The sequence below is a fragment of the Pristiophorus japonicus genome, unplaced genomic scaffold (assembly GCF_044704955.1).
Source record: "Pristiophorus japonicus isolate sPriJap1 unplaced genomic scaffold, sPriJap1.hap1 HAP1_SCAFFOLD_253, whole genome shotgun sequence".
Taxonomy (NCBI): domain Eukaryota; kingdom Metazoa; phylum Chordata; class Chondrichthyes; family Pristiophoridae; genus Pristiophorus; species Pristiophorus japonicus.
Genome location: NW_027252263.1, coordinates 354767 through 371786, shown reverse-complemented (window position 1 = coordinate 371786; position 17020 = coordinate 354767). Strand labels below are relative to the sequence as shown.

Sequence of the window (17020 nt, the reverse complement as noted above, 5' to 3'; positions counted from 1 at the left end):
AGGGAAGGTGGCTCAACTGTGGCTAACAAGGGAAATTAAGGATAGTATTAGATCCAAGGAAGAGGCATATAAATTGGACAGAAAAAGCAGCAAACCTGAGGACTAGGAGAAATTTAGAATTCAGCAGAGGAGGACAAAGGGTTTAATTAGGAGGTGGGAAATAGAATACGAGAAGAAGTTTGCCGGAACATAAAAATTAACTGCAAAAGCTTTTATAGATATGTGAAGAGAAAAAGATTAGTGAAGACAAACGTAGGTCCCTTGCAGTCGGACTCAGGTGAATTTATAATGGGGAACAAAGAAATGGCAGACCAATTGAACAAATACTTTGGTTCTGTCTTCACGAAGGAAGACACAAATAACCTTCCAGATGTACTAGGGGACCGAGGGTCTATTGAGAAGGTCTAGCGACAGTTGGAACTGGCGCTCTCCACTCTCCCGTCCTGTGACAGTTTGAACTGGTGCACTCCACTCTCCCGTCCTGTGACAGTGGGAACTGGTGCACTCCACTCTCTGTCCTGTGACAGTGGGAACTGGTGCTCTCCACTCTCTGTCCTGTGACAGTGGGAACTGGTGCTCTCCACTCTCTCTCCTGCGACAGTTGGAACTGGTGCTCGCCACTCTCTGTCCTGCGACAGTTGGAACTGGTGCTCGCCACTCTCTGTCCTGTGACAGTGGGAACTGGTGCTCTCCACTCTCTCTCCTGTGACAGTGGGAACTGGTGCTCTCCACTCTCTCTCCTGTGACAGTTTGAACTGGTGCTCTCCACTCTCTGTCCTGTGACAGTGGGAACTGGTGCTCTCCACTCTCTCTCCTGCGACAGTTGGAACTGGTGCTCGCCACTCTCCTGTGACAGTGGGAACTGGTGCTCTCCACTCTCCTGTGACAGTGGGAACTGGTGCTCTCCACTCTCCTGTGACACTGGGAACTGGTGCTCTCCACTCTCCCGTCCTGTGACAGTTTGAACTGGTGCTCTCCACTCTCTGTCCTGTGACAGTTGGAGCTGGTGCTCTCCACTCTCCCGTCCTGTGACAGTTGGAGCTGGTGCTCTCCACTCTCTGTCCTGTGACAGTGGGAACTGGTGCTCTCCACTCTCCTGTGACAGTGGGAACTGGTGCTCTCCACTCTCTGTCCTGTGACAGTGGGAACTGGTGCTCTCCACTCTCCTGTGACAGTGGGAACTGGTGCTCTCCACTCTCTCTCTGTCCTGTGACAGTGGGAACTGGTGCTCTCCACTCTCTGTCCTGTGACAGTGGGAACTGGTGCTCTCCACTCTCTGTCCTGTGACAGTGGGAACTGGTGCTCTCCACTCTCCCGTCCTGTGACAGTGGGAACTGGTGCTCTCCACTCTCTGTCCTGTGACAGTGGGAACTGGTGCTCTCCACTCTCTGTCCTGTGACAGTGGGAACTGGTGCTCTCCACTCTCTGTCCTGTAACAGTGGGAACTGATGCTCTCCACTCTCTGTCCTGTGACAGTTGGAGCTGGTGCTCTCCACTCTCTGTCCTGTGACAGTTGGAACTGGTGCTCTCCACTCTCTGTCCTGTAACAGTGGGAACTGATGCTCTCCACTCTCTGCCCTGTGACAGTGGGAACTGGTGCTCTCCACTCTCTGTCCTGCGACAGTTGGAACTGGTGCTCTCCACTCTCTGTCCTGTGACAGTTGGAACTGGTGCTCTCCACTCTCTCTCCTGTGACAGTGGGAACTGGTGCTCTCCACTCTCTGTCCTGTGACAGTGGGAACTGGTGCTCTCCACTCTCTGTCCTGTGACAGTTTGAACTGGTGCTCTCCACTCTCTGTCCTGTGACAGTGGGAACTGATGCTCTCCACTCTCTGTCCTGTGACAGTTTGAACTGGTGCTCTCCACTCTCTGTCCTGCGACAGTGGGAACTGGTGCTCTCCACTCTCTGTCCTGTGACAGTGGGAACTGGTGCTCTCCACTCTCTGTCCTGCGACAGTGGGAACTGGTGCTCTCCACTCTCTGTCCTGTGACAGTGGGAACTGGTGCTCTCCACTCTCTGTCCTGTGACAGTTTGAACTGGTGCTCTCCACTCTCTGTCCTGCGACAGTGGGAACTGGTGCTCTCCACTCTCTGTCCTGTGACAGTGGGAACTGGTGCTCTCCACTCTCTGTCCTGTGACAGTGGGAACTGGTGCTCTCCACTCTCTGTCCTGTGACAGTGGGAACTGGTGCTCTCCACTCTCTGTCCTGCGACAGTGGGAACTGGTTCTCTCCACTCTCTGTCCTGTGACAGTGGGAACTGGTGCTCTCCACTCTCTGTCCTGTGACAGTTTGAACTGGTGCTCTCCACTCTCTGTCCTGCGACAGTGGGAACTGGTGCTCTCCACTCTCTGTCCTGTGACAGTGGGAACTGGTGCTCTCCACTCTCTGTCCTGTGACAGTGGGAACTGGTGCTCTCCACTCTCTGTCCTGCGACAGTGGGAACTGGTTCTCTCCACTCTGTCCTGCGACAGTGGGAACTGGTTCTCTCCACTCTCCCGTTGGTGTAGGAGGGAGGGCTTTAGTTTCCTGAACAATTGGGACTGCTTCTGGGGAAGGTGGGACCTGTACAAGTCGGCCAGGTTACACCTCAACAGAGACGGGACCAATGTTCTCGTGGGTGGTTTTGATAGTACGGTTGGGAAGGCTTTAAACTAGCTTGGCAGGGTGATGGGAACCCAGGAGAGGGCTCTGAGCTAGTTAGAGTGGGTGAGAGTTCAGATGAACAGAACCCCAAGAAAGAATGCAAAAGGCAGGAGGCAACAGAGCAGAGTAGCACTGGGGTAAGTGTAAACCACAAGGTGATAGGAAGGGACTGAATATAAAGGGGCTGCAGGAGGGGTCAAAACTAAAAATCATGGTTTAAAAACTAGTATTAAAACACTCCACCTAAACGCACGCAGCATTCGAAATAAAGTAAATGAGTTGACGGCACAAATCATTACAAATGGGTATGATTTGGTGGCCATTACAGAAACGTGGTTGCAGGGGGCCAAGACTGGGAATTAAACATAAGGGGTATGTGACAATTCTGAAAGATAGACAAGAAGGGAAAGGAGGTGGGGTAGCTCTGTTAATAAAGGATGATATCAGGGCAGTTGTGAGAGACGGTATTGGCTCTAATGAACAAAATGTTGAATCATTGTGGGCGGAGATTAGAGATAGTCACTGGTGGGCGTAGTTTATAGGCCCCCAAATAATAACTTCACGATGGGGCGTACAATAATCAAGGGAATAATGGAGGCATGTGAAAAAGGAACGGCAGTAATCATGGGGGATTTTAACCTACATATCGATTGGTCAAATCAAATCGCACAGGGTAGCCTTGAGGAATTCATAGAATGCATACGGGATTGTTTCTTAGAACAGTATGTTACAGAACCTACAAGGAGCAAGCTATCTTAGATCTGGTCCTGTGTAATGAGACAGGAATAATAAACGATCTCCTAGTAAAAGATCCTCTTGGAATGAGTGATCACAATATGGTTGAATTTGTAATACAGATTGAGGGTGAGGAAGTAGTGTCTCAAACGAGCGTACTATGCTTAAACAAAGGGGACTACAGTAGGATGAGGGCAGAGTTGGCTAAAGTAGACTGGGAACACAGACTAAACGGTGGCACAATTGAGGAACAGTGGATGACTTTTAAGGAGCTCTTTCATAGTGCTCAACAAAAATATATTCCAGTGAAAAAAAGGGCGGTAAGAGAAGGGATAACCAGCCGTGGCTAACCAAGGAAATAAAGGAGAGTATCAAATTTAAAACCAATGCGTATAAGGTGGCCAAGGTTAGTGGGAAACTAGAAGATTGGGAAAATTTTAAATGACAGCAAAGAATGACTAAGAAAGCAATAAAGAAGAGGAAGATAGATTACGAATGTAAACTTGCGCAAAACATAAAAACAGATAGTAAAAGCTTATACCGATATATCAAACGGAAAAGAGTGACTAAAGTAAATGTTGGTCCCTTAGAAGATGAGAAGTGGGATTTAATAATGGGAAATGTGGAAATGGCTGAGACCGTAAACAATTATTTTGCTTCGGTCTTCACAGTGGAAGACACAAAAACCATGCCAAAAATTGCTGGTCATGGAAATGTGGGAAGGGAGGACCTTGAGACAATCACTATCACTGGGGGGTAGTGCTGGACAGACTAATGGGACTCAAGGTAGACAAGTCCCCTGGTACTGATGAAATGCATCCCAGGGTATTAAAAGAGATGGCGGAAGTTATAGCAGATGCATTCGTTATAATCTACCAAAATTCTCTGGACTCTGGGGAGGTGCCATCGGATTGGAAAGCAGCTAATGTAACGCCTCTGTTTAAAAAAAGGGGGCAGACAAAAGGCAGGTAACTATAGGTCGGTTAGTTTAACATCTGTAGTGGGGAAAATGCTTGAAGCTATCATTAAGGAAGAAATAGCAGGACATCTAGATAGGAATAGTGCAATCAAGCAGACGCAACATGGATTCATGAAGGGGAAATCATGTTTAACTAATTTACTGGAAATGTTTGAGGATATAACGAGCATGGTGGATAGAGGTGTACCGATGGATGTGGTGTATTTAGATTTCCAAAAGGCATTCGATAAGGTGCCACACAAAAGGTTACTGCAGAAGATAAAGGTACACGGAGTCAGAGGAAATGTATTAGCATGGATAGAGAATTGGCTGGCTAACAAAGCAGAGAGTTGGGATAAATGTGTCCTTTTCAGGTTGGAAATCGGTGGTTAGTGGTGTGCCACAGGGATCGGTGCTGGGACCACAACTGTTTACAATATACATAGATGACCTGGAAGAGGGGACAGAGTGTAGTGTAACAAAATTTGCAGATGACACAAAGATTAGTGGGAAAGCGGGTTGTGTAGAAGATACCGAGAAGCTGCAAAGAGATTTAGATAGGTTAAGCGAATGGGCTAAGGTTTGGCAGATGGAATACAATGTTGGAAAATGTGAGGTCATCCACCTTGGGGAAAAAGAACAGTAAAAGGGAATATTATTTGAATGGGGAGAAATTACAACATGCTGTGGTGCAGAGGGACCTGGGGGTCCTTGTGAATGAAACTCTTTTGAGTCCTTGTGAAATGAATCCCAAAAAGTTAGTTTGCAGGTGCAGCAGGTAATCAGGAAGGCGAATGGAATGTTGGCCTTCATTGCGAGAGGGATGGAGTACAAAAGCAGGGAGGTCTTGCTGCAACTGTATAGGGTATTGGTGAGGCCGCACCTGGAGTACTGCGTGCAGTTTTGGTCACCTTACTTAAGGAAGGATATACTGGCTTTGGAAGGGGTACAGAGACGATTCACTAGGCTGAGTCCGGAGATGAGGGGGTCAACTTTTGATGATAGATTGAGTAGACTGGGTCTTTACTCGTTGGAGTTCAGAAGGATGAGGGGTGATCTTATAGAAACATTTAAAATAATGAAGAGGATAGACAGGATAGAGGCAGAGAGGTTGTTTCCACTGGTCGGGGAGACTAGAACTAGGGGGCACAGCCTCAAAATACAGGGGAGCCAATTTAAAACCGAGTTGAGAAGGAATTTCTTCTCCCAGAGGGTTGTGAATCTGTGGAATTCTCTGCCCAAGGAAGCAGTTGAGGCTAGCTCATTGAATGTATTCAAGTCACAGATAGATAGATTATTAACCATTAAGGGTTATGGGGAGCGGGCGGGTAAGTGGAGCTGAGTCCACGGCCAGATCAGCCGTGATCTTGTTGAGAGGCGGAGCAGGCTCGAGGGTATAGATGGCCTACTCCTGTTCCTAATTCTTATTCTTATGTTCTTATTAATGTCGGGGAAGTCCAGAACTAGGGGTCACAGTCTAAGGTTAAGGGGTAAGCCATTTAGGACCGAGATGAGGAGAAACTTCTTCACCCAGAGAGTGGTGAACCTGTGGAATTCTCTACCACAGAAAGTTGTTGAGGCCAATTCACTAAATATATTCAAAAAGGACTGAGATGTCGTCCTTACTACTAGGGGGATCAAGGGGTATGGTGAGAAAGCAGGAATGGGGTACTGAAGTTGCATGTTCAGCCATGAACTTATTGAATGGCGGTGCAGGCTCGAAGGGCCGAATGGCCTACTCCTCCTATTTTCTATGTTTCTATGTTTTTTAACTGAAGGATATCCTTATTAGGTGGGAAATGGTTTTAGGGAAATTGATGGGATTGAAGGCCGATAAATCCCCGGGGCCTGATAGTCTGCATCCCAGAGTACTTAAGGAAGTGGCCCTAGAAATAGTGAATGCATTGCTGATCATTTTCCAACAATCTATCGACTCTGGATCAGTTCCTATGGACTAAAGGGTAGCTAATGTAACACCACTTTTTTAAAAAAGGAGGGAGAGAGAAAATGTGTAATTAAAGACCGGTTAGCCTGACATCATTGGAAAGCAGTGACAGGATCGGTCCAAGTCAGCATGGATTTATGAAAGGGAAATCATGCTTGACAAATCTTCTGGAATTTTTTGAGGATATAACTAGTAGAGTGGACAAGGGAGAACCAGTGGATGTGGTGTATTTGGACTTTCAAAAGGTCTTTGACAAGGTACCACACAAGAGATTGGTGTGCAAAATCAAAGCACATGGTATTGGGGATAATGTACTGGCGTGGAAAGAGAATTGGTTGGCAGACAGAAAGCAGAGAGTCGGGATAAACGGGTCCTTTTCAGAATGGGAGCCAGTGACTAGTGGAGTGCCGCAGGGACCCCAGCTCTTTACAATATACATTAATGATTTGGATGAAGGAATTGAGTGTAATATCTCGAAGTTTGCAGATGACATTAAACTGGGTGGCGGTGTGAGCTGTGAGGAGGGTGCGAAAAGGCTTCAGGGTGATTTGGGCAGGTTAGGTGAGTGGGCAAATGCATGGCAGATGCAGTATAATATGGGTAAATGTGAGGTTATCCACTTTGATGGTAAAAACACAAAGGCAGAATATTATCTGAATGGTGGCAGATTAGGAAAAGCGGATGTGCAACGGGACCTGGGTGTCATGGTACATCAGTCATTCAAAGTTGGCATGCAGGTACAGCAGGCGGTGAAGGCAAATGGAATGTTGGCCTTCATAGCTAGGGGATTTGAGTATAGGAGCAGGGAGGTCTTACTGCAATTGTACAGGGCCTTGGTGAGTCCTCACCTGGAATATTGTGTTCAGTTTTGGTCTAAATCTGAGGAAGGACGTTCTTGCTATTGAGGGAGTGCAGCGAAGGTTCGCCAGACTGATTCCTGGGATGGCTGGACTGACACATGAGGAGAGACTGGATCAACTGGGACTTTATACACTGGAGTTTAGAAGGATGAGAGGGGATCTCATAGAAACATAAAAGATTCTGATGGGACGGGACAGATTTGATGCTGGAAGAATGTTCCCGATGTTGGGGAAGTCCAGAACCAGGGCACACAGTCTTCGGATACGGGGTAGGCTATTTTAGACTGAGATAGAAACATAGAAAATAGGTGCAGGAGTAGGCCATTCGACCCTTCGAGCCTGTACCGCCATTCAATGAGTTCATGGTTGAACATGCAACTTCAGGACCCCATTCCTGCTTTCTCGCCATACCCCTTGATCCCCCTAGTAGTAAGGACTACATCTAACTCCTTTTTGAATATATTTAGTGAATTGGCCTCAACAACTTTCTGTGGTAGAGAATTCCACAGGTTCACCACTCTCTGGGTGAAGAAGTTTCTCCTCATCTCGGTCCTAAATGGCTTACCCCTTATCCTTAGACTGTGACCCCTGGTTCTGGACTTCCCCAACATTGGGAACATTCTTCCTGCATCTAACCTGTCCAAACCCGTCAGAATTTTAAACATTTCTATGAGAACCCCACTTATTCTTCTGAACTCCAGTGAATACAAGCCCAGTTGATCCAGTCTTTCTTGATAGGTCAGTCCCGCCATCCCGGGAATCAGTCTGGTGAACCTTCGCTGCACTCCCTCAATAGCAAGAATGTCCTTCCTCAAGTTAGTAGACCAAAACTGTACACAATACTCCAGGTGTGGCCTCACCAAGGCCCTGTACAACTGTAGTAACACCTCCCTGCCCCTGTACTCAAATCCCCTCGCTATGGGTAAAGTATACCTGTACAGGTAAATGGAGGAAGTGCATCCGGGAAGGCGCTGAGCACCTCGAGTCTCATCACCGAGAGCATGCAGAAATCAAGCGCAGGCAGCGGAAAGAGAATGCGGCAAACCAGTCCCACCCACCCTTTTCCTCAACCACTGTCTGTCCCACCTGTGACAGAGACTGTAATTCCTGTATTGGACTGTTCAGTCACCTGAGAATTCACTTTGAGTGGAAGCAAATCTTCCTCGATTTTGAGGGACTGCCTATGATGATGATGGTGGAAGCTGATTCCATAAATAATTTGAAAAGGAGTTGGGCAGGTGCTTGAGGATGAGGAACTTACCAGGCTACGGACAAAAAGCGGGGATGTGGGACTAACCAGCACAGGCACGACAGGCCGAATGGCGGCATCCTTTGCTGCAAGTTTCTATCCTTCTATGTGATGCTAAAGCACTAGTTCGGCTGGAGTATTGTCCAATTCGGCGCAGCATACTTGAGAAAAGAAGTGAAAGCTTTGGAGAAGGTACAGTCAAGATTTGCTAGAATGATTTACTCGAATGTTTGAACGAAAACGGGACGTTTGGCCTAGCCAATCCTTATAAATGCCACCAAAGATGTTTCCACAAGATCCTACAAATCCCCTGGGAGGACAGATGCACCAATGTTAGCCTCCTCGACCAGGCCAACATCCCCAGCATTGAAGCACTGACCACACTTGATCAGCTCCGCTGAGCAGTCCACATTGTTCGCATATCAGACACGAGACTTCCAAAGCAAGCGCTCTACTCTGAACTCCTTCATGGCAAACAAGCCAAAGGTGGGCAGAGGAAATGTTCAAAGCCTCCCTGATAAACTGCAACATCCCCACCGACACCTGGGAGTCCTTGGCCAAAGACCGCCCTAAGTGGAGGAAGTGCATCTGGGAGGGCGAATGAGCACCTCCAGTCTCATTGCCGAGAGCATGCAGAAATCAAGCACAGGCAACGGAAGGAGCGGGCGGCAAACCAGTCTCATCCTCCCTTTCCCTCAACGACTATCTGTCCCACCTGTGACAGGGACTGTGGCTCCTGTATTGGACTGTTCAGCCACCTAAGGACTCATGCTTAGAGTGAAAGCAAGTCTTCCTCGACTTCAAGGGACTGCCTATGATGATGACACGAGCAAATCGTCCTAAAAATCCCCTGTCGTCATTTCCCATCTCGTGTGTGTGTGTGTGTGTGTGTGTGTGTATATATATGTCTCATTCTTTCATAATTTTAAATACTATCCTATTTCCCCATAATCTGTGTTCTCACTTTAAAAAAAAAAAGCCCAATTGTATTTGCTCATACCAGGCAGTCCCCTGGTGAATCTGTACTGCACCCTCTCTGAAGCTCAATACTACACACAGACTCCAACTGCGGTCATTCATCAAAGGTTCATCATTATCTCTTGGCTTTCATATTCTTTACCTTGTTTATGGTGACAGAATCAATCAAATTTAGTTTATGCATAGGATTCTAAGGTTTTACTAGCATTCAATTCACAATTTTCAGCTACTTTCATTTATACAGCACCTTTAACTTAGTAAAACGTCCCGGGGTGCTTCACAAGAGCGTGATCAAACAAAGTTTGACATAAACAGCATGAGGTATTAGGGCAAGTGACCAAAAGCTTAGTCAGAGGTAGGTTTTGAGGAGAGAGAAATGTGAAAGTTTAAAGAGGGAATTCCAGAGCTTGGAGCCTAGGCACCTGAATGCCCGGCTGCCAATGGTGGAACTATAAAAATCAGGGCGCAGAGGCCAGAATTGGAGGAACACCGAGATCTCTGAGGGTTGTAAGGCTAGATGGGAATGGGCGATACCATGGAGAGATGAAAACCAGGATGAGAATTACAAAATGAAGGTGTTGCAGGACGGGAAGCCAATGTAGGTCAGCGAGCCTGGGTGATGGGTGAATAAGACTTGGCTCGAGTTGTGGATGAACTCAAGTTTATGGAGGGTGCAAGGTGGGAGGCCAGCCAGGAGAGCAATGGAATAGTTGAGTCGAGAGGTAACAATGGCACGGATGAGGGTTTCAGCATCAGATGATCTGAGGCAGGGCAGAAACGGGTGATGTTATGGAGGTTGAAGTAGACTGTCTTGGTGATGGAGAGGATTTGGGATCAGAAGCTCAGCGCGGGTCAAATAGGACACCAAGGTTGCGAATGGTCTGGTTTGGCCTCAGAGGCCAGGGAGTGGGATGGAGTTGGTGTGGCTAGGAAACAGAGATTGTGGCAGGGACCAAATACAATGTCTTTGATCTTCCCTATATTTAGTTGGAGGACTTTTCTGCTGCTTGGACTGGCAGCGTGGCAATCAAAGGCACTGGAAGAGTCTAGAAGATGGTGGCGAGGTAGAGCTGGGTGTCGTCAGCGTATATGTGGAACCAGATCTGTTTTCGGATGATGTCTCCGAGGGGCAGCATATAGAAATGGGGGGCAGGGATAGATCCCCGGGGGACTCTAGGGGTAACGTTGTGGGAAACACACATTGATTATAAGCCAAGAGAGTTTAGGAATGGGAAAAATATGTGCTAAATAACTGATTTTTTTTTTTCATTTTGACCCCACCTACCTGTTTGTCACCACAACCCTCTATCCCCTTTTTCTCTGGAAACACCACATCTGGTTCTCATTTATGTTACAGGTATTCACTTTAGTAGCCTCCCCTTGTAACATTCCTGAAGTCTATGCTCTTTGAAAGTTATTGCTAAGTCTCATTTACTTACATTTTAACTTTCAACCCTTCATCAGTGTGAACAATTTGTCTGGATCAATTTCTTCAATATCATTCAATTTTGAAAACTTTGAATGTCCCTTTTTTCTAACCAGAACAAATCCAAGTTTCTTCTCCTTGCCTCATAACTTGGACTTCGGGAATATCGTGCTAGTTGTCTTCCATGTACGACAATGCTGTTTTTATGGTATAGTGACCAGAACTGTGCAAACTGTTCCAGATCAGGTCTAACTTATGTAAAAACAGAAAATGCTGGATATACTCAGCGGGTCAGGCAGCATCTGTGGAACGAGAAACAAAGTTAACGTTTCAGGTCGATGACCTTTCATCAGAGTGCCCTGGAAAGATGTTTGTACTATCTTGCAGTTATTGGTAGACTGTGCCCAAATGGATTTGAGGATGTAAATGCAGTCATATGCCCCCTGATTGTTGACCTCTCTGATAATGGATATAGGTCCTTCCTATCCATTCTATCTCGGCCCCTCATAACGTTATCCTCAATTGAATATCTCCTCAGCCTCCTCTGTTCCAAACAGTACCTTTGCTTTTGTATGAGCCTCCTTGTGAATCTGTGCTGCACCCTCTCTAAAGCTCCTTCCTATAGTGTGCACCCCAATACTACAGTCTCCAACTGAAATCATATAAAGGTTCATCATTACCCTATGGCTAATACCTCATGAGATATGACCTAGAATTCAGTTGTCCTGTGAAGCCAACCCCCCACCCCCCACCCCCGACCTGCTGTTCCCATTCACAGTACAATTACTGCTGTTATTTTAGTAAATCTTTTCCGTGCACCTACAGTACTATTATCTATCAAAACTGTTGATCCTAAACAGGTATTGATTTGTAATGTCACATCAACAGACTGTTTTCATAATTCTGTTATCCTGGTGCATCACCCAATGTGTTCCAACTGATGTCTCCAGCTCGCATGCTGTTTAATGTGAGGGCAGTCTGCTGAGCTGCTGTGAAATCCCGTGGTTTAACCTTGGGAGGGGGTTACCTCTGCTTCCTTACATGCTCTTGAGCTTTGGGAGCACGGCAGCACGGGTTTCACCTGGCAGCTGTCTCGTGTGCCACGTGAGCTGAGTTTATTGCTATAGCTGGCACAACTATTGTTTTGGACTAGCTTCGATCCACAACCTTTGCCTGACCAAATTGCCATTAAAGCTTTCTCCTTCAGTTAATTTAGGGACAAAGTTCCCATCATTCAAATTATTCGCCAGCAAAACCTGATAACCACCAATCCTCCCTTTCTACTCCTGACTACGATTGATATTCTAGCTCAGCTTTGGCCAGTGATAACTGAACTGACCCAAAAGATTGTGAATGTGGGCTGTACTACCCTCTAAATAATTGTTGTCCGAATGTTGGAGTATACAAGTACAGGTTGTAGCTCTTCACTCCGGGACTCTAATCCAGAAACATCAGTGGTTTGGAAATAGTTGGGCCTGAGGGAGAGGAGGGTTTATTTTTTTTAAAGTTTTGATTGGCTGGAGCGGCTGTCAGTTAGTGAGTGTGTTCAGCTGGAATTGCTGTCAGCCAATGAGTGTTCGGCGATCGGCTGGAGGGGCGGTCAGTCAGTGAGTGTGCTCGGCGATTGGCTGGAGGGGCTGTAAGTCAGTGAGTGTGTTCGGCGATTGGCTGGAGAGGTCAGTCAGTGAGTGTGTTCAGCAATTGGCTAGAGCGGCTGTCAGTCAGTGAGTGTGTTTGGCGATTGGCTGGAATTGTCAGTCAGTGAATGTGTTCTGCGATTGACTGAGGGAGCCGCCCACAGGCTGCCAGCACACGCGCACACTGGTCGGGTTCTGGACCAGAGAGGTCCAACCTGTATCATACAATACTCAGGTGTTTAAGACTAAGAGTAGGAATGCTCTCTTTGTATTGGTGCTGTTGCGCAACCCACAGTCTCGTATCTTGTAGCCAGTTTGGACTTTGCGATTGGTGCCTGGCCTCGCGCTGGATCAGCAATTGTTGGCGTTGAGCCCCCATTTTGTTACAGGTAGAGCACTTGGTATCTCTGCCACTCATGGCTTTTTACACCTGCCGACTTGGATATTTGGATATGCACACCAAGCTGGTGTGTCTGTCTCTGGTTGACAGGGAAGCAGCACACTGCTCATTTCGTGCCTGGACCCTGGCACTTGGGGGGTCATATTGGAGAAGTTGGATTAATTAGGGAGAACCAGCACAAAGGGAGGGGGAGTGGGACTAGCTGAAGTGATCTTGCAGAGGGCTGAATGGCTGCCTCCTGTGCTGTGACCATTCTATGATCTTTTCATTTTCCATATTCCTAGTCGTAACCTTGCCCCCAGCTCATCTGGAATTCAGAGAAGGTTCACGAGGTTGATTCCTGAGATGAAGGGGTTGTCTTAAGAGGAAACGTTGAGCCGGTTGGGCTTATAGTCTTTGGAGTTTAGAAGAATGAGGTCTGATCTTATTCAAACATATAAGACAATGAGTGGGCTTGACAAGGTAGATCCTGAGGATGATTCCTCTCATGGGGGAATCTAGAACTAGGGCATAGTTTCAGAATAAGGGGTCGCCCATTTAAAACGGAGATGGGGAGGAATTTCTTCTCTCAGATGGTCGTGAATCTTTGGAATTCTTTACCCCAGAGAGCTGTGGAGGCTGGGTCATTGAATGTATTTAAGGTGGAGATAGACGGATTTTTGAATGATAATGGAGTCAAGGGTTATGGGGGACAGGCAGGTTAGTGGAGTTGAGGACAAGATCAGATCAGCCATGATCTTAGTGAATGGCGGAACAGGCTCGAGGGGCCAAATGACCTATTCCTGCTCCTATTATGTTATTTTATCTAGAAATCCACCCCTTAACGTTAGGTGACACAATCCATTATAATCTTGTACATACTCCATTTTAGGCCAAAATTTCCTGATATCTTCTAACTTTCCCCAGTTTCCTGTGGTTTTACCTGTATGGTTCAGGTTTCAAGTTCTGAATATTGAGAATTGCACATTTTAGTTTCATCGTCCGCACTGTCTATCAGATCAACATGAGGAACAGGTTTGAGTGATTTACTGCTAAGTGAAAGTATGAGTTGTTAGGCTCACATATTCTACTTTTGGTGGCCTGCTAATAATTGTAAAGGTCTGGCTAGCACATGGTGTGAAACCTTTAAAGAAGCATTTTTGACAAGATGATCTACTTTCCCCTAAATAGCATGAAGGCAGCTTTTTTGGCTAAGGACGATCATATCCATTGTAGCCATTGCGACATTTAAAAATGCCTTTGATCCTAATAAAAGTAGAATTGAAGTAAAATGGTTAAACGGATATCTTGTTGTTTTGTAGAGAGCTGAAGGATAACCTTGGCAGTGATGATCCAGAGGGTGATATTCCAGTCCTCCTGCAGGCTGTCCTGACCAGAAACCCCAACGTCTTCAGGGAGAAGAGCATGCAGAATCGATATGGCGTACAGAGTGGTGAGTAGTACACATACAGCAAACCCTGGATCAACTACTGATTTACAGGAACTGAATGGCAAATTCTTTCTGTTGTATGGGATGCTGGGACTGTTACCAAGGGTTTAAAATTGATCGCATTTTGCACTTCCATCATTTAGAATTAAGGCCACTGGCTTGCACTGCCTGAATAATTCAAAATCTTTATTATCAAATTCCACAATTCTGTACATTTTACCATGAAACTGTGAATCAGTGGCTTGGCTCATCAGAAGAATTGGAATTATTAATAATTGCATCATAGAGATATGTGGAGGAAAAACAGTTTGAATTTTTCTTTCACCTTCAGTGACTGAGGTTAGCAGCTGGATGGCCAGCTGTCAATGCTCTGCTGATGCTGCTCCAGTCTACTGATAGTGCTAGGCATGCGAGAGCAACCAGAGGTGACTTGGCTGTCATTTTCCAACCCTGTGTAAGAAAGTGCCTGCATTTGGCAGATTACACTGCTGGAACTGGAAAGTTACTGTGGATGTAAAACTATTTTCAAAACTGCATATGCTGGAGAAACCACAAACACATGGTTTAATACTTTTATTTTTAAAATTACACTGAACCCTGATCAGGTCAACTCTTCCATACCAAGGAAATAGTGATTTTGTGAAGGGTGAAACTGTATGTAAGAACTGCCATTCTTGTGTTTTAAATCATAGAATCATAGAAAAATTACGACACAGAAGGAGGCCATTCGGCCCATCGTGTCCGTGCCGGCCGAAAAGAGCCACCCAGCCTAATCCCACCTACCAGCACAAGGTCCGTAGCCCTGTAGATTACAGCTCTTTAAGCACACATCCAAGTACCTTTTTAAATGTGATGAGCGTTTCTGCCTCTACCACCCATTCAGATAGTGAGTTCCAGACCCCCACCATCCTCTGAGTGAAAAAATCTTTCCTCATCTCCCCTCTAAACCTTCTGCCAACTACTTTAAATCTGGTTGTTGATCCTTCTGCTAAGGGAAATAGGTCCTTCCTATCCACTCTATCTAGACACATCATAATTTTATACACCTCAATAAAATCTTCCCTCAGCCTCCTGTGTTACAAAGAAAACAAACCTGAGCCTATCCAATCTTTCCTCATAGCTTAAAATGTTTCAGTCCTGGCAACAGCCTCGTAAATCTCCTCTGTATCCTCTCTAGTGCAATCACATCTTTCCTGTATGCAGTACTCCAGCTGTGGCCTAACTAGTGTTGTATACAATTCTAGCATAACTTCCCAGCTCTTGGATTCTATTCCTCGGCTATTAAAGGAAAGCATTCCATATGCATTTTTAGCCACTTTATTGACCTGTCCTGCTACCTTGAAGGATCTGCGGACTACAAGGTCCCTCTGTTCCTCTATACCCCTCTGGTTTAATTTTAAATTTTGAATCACATATTTAACTGATGCCTTGTCTGCTCTCTCAGGTTGGCATAAAAGATTTCATGGCAAGAGCAGGGGAGTTCTCACTGTGCTGGTCAGTATTTATACTTCAACCAACACCATTAAGAGATTATCTGCTCATTTATCTCATTGCTGTTCGTGGGACCTTATAGGGTCCAAATTGGTTGCTTTGTTTTTCTACAAAAACAAGTAACTCCATTTTGAAAAGTAATTCATTGGTTATAAAGCTCTTTGGGACATCCTGAGGTCATGAAAGCTGCTTTATAAATGCAAGTTTGTTGGTTCTTTGAATTGGCTTCACTGTACGAACACATTGTTGTGTTTCAGGTATCATGCAGCAACAGATCATCCAACACCAACAGTACAAACTACCCCAGAATTCCATACACGGGAGCCCTGCATCCTCCACATTTCAACCATCTACAATCTCACACAGTCCTTCCAGGTAATGTGCAACACATCACCGGTAGAATCTCCAGAACTTAATTCAGTGGTGACTTACTTTACACACTGCGATATAGGTCCGTGCAGCAGAGCTGGTCTCCAGTTGTCTTGGTTAATCCTTGCTACTGGACCAAGACCTAGCTCTGTCAAGCCCGTGTGGTGGCTGGTGTGCAACATTAAAAAAATCCACGCACAGGCATCTTCAAGATTTAGTTCGGGATCTGGAATATTAGGTCCTTCAGTGAAACACCTGTGAACTTTTTTGACGTGGAAGCAAGTCATCCTCGCTTCGAGGGACTGCCTATGTGATGATGCTGATGACTTATAAATATCTCGTGTGCAATTCTCATTTACAAAAGTTAAAGAGATGAAAAATAACAAGGTTATCTGGGCTCTTCAGGTGGGGACTTGGACGTGTACCAGCTGACAAAGGTGCTGATCCCCAGAGCTTGTGTCTGGTCACTTGGTCCAATAATTTAAACAATGACTTCAATTTCATTATTTTGTACCTCGTTTGTTCAGCTTCCACAAGAACATAAGAAATCGGAGCAGGAGTAGACCACCTGGCCCCTTGAGCCTGCTCCGCCATTTAATACGATCATGGCTGATCCGATCATGGACTCAGTTCCAATTCCCTGCCCCCGCTCCCCATTGTCCTTTATTCCCATATCGCTCAAAAATCTGTTCATCTCCGCCTTAATTATATTCAGTGACCCAACCTCCACAGCTCTCTGGGGCAGAGCATTCCACAGATTTACTACCCTCAAAGAAGAAATTCCTCCTCATAGTTTTAAATGGGCGGCCCCTTATTCTGAGATTATGCCCCCTAGTTTTAGTTTCCCCTATGAGTGGAAACATCCTCTCTGCATCCACCTTGTCGAGCCCCCTCATAA

General features: G+C 46.0%; 1 protein-coding gene across 1 annotated transcript in view; it reads left to right on the top strand.

Annotated features, from left to right (window-relative positions):
• nipblb (NIPBL cohesin loading factor b) overlaps nucleotides 1–17020 on the top strand; it is a gene marked incomplete at its 3' end in the record, with an annotated part of 524975 nt that overhangs the window by 166641 nt on the left and 341314 nt on the right. Inside the window, exons 4-5 of the mRNA XM_070871482.1 lie at nucleotides 14135–14265; nucleotides 16011–16128. Coding sequence (XP_070727583.1) covers nucleotides 14135–14265; nucleotides 16011–16128 — 249 coding nt within the window. The remainder of the gene's footprint in view (nucleotides 1–14134; nucleotides 14266–16010; nucleotides 16129–17020) is intronic.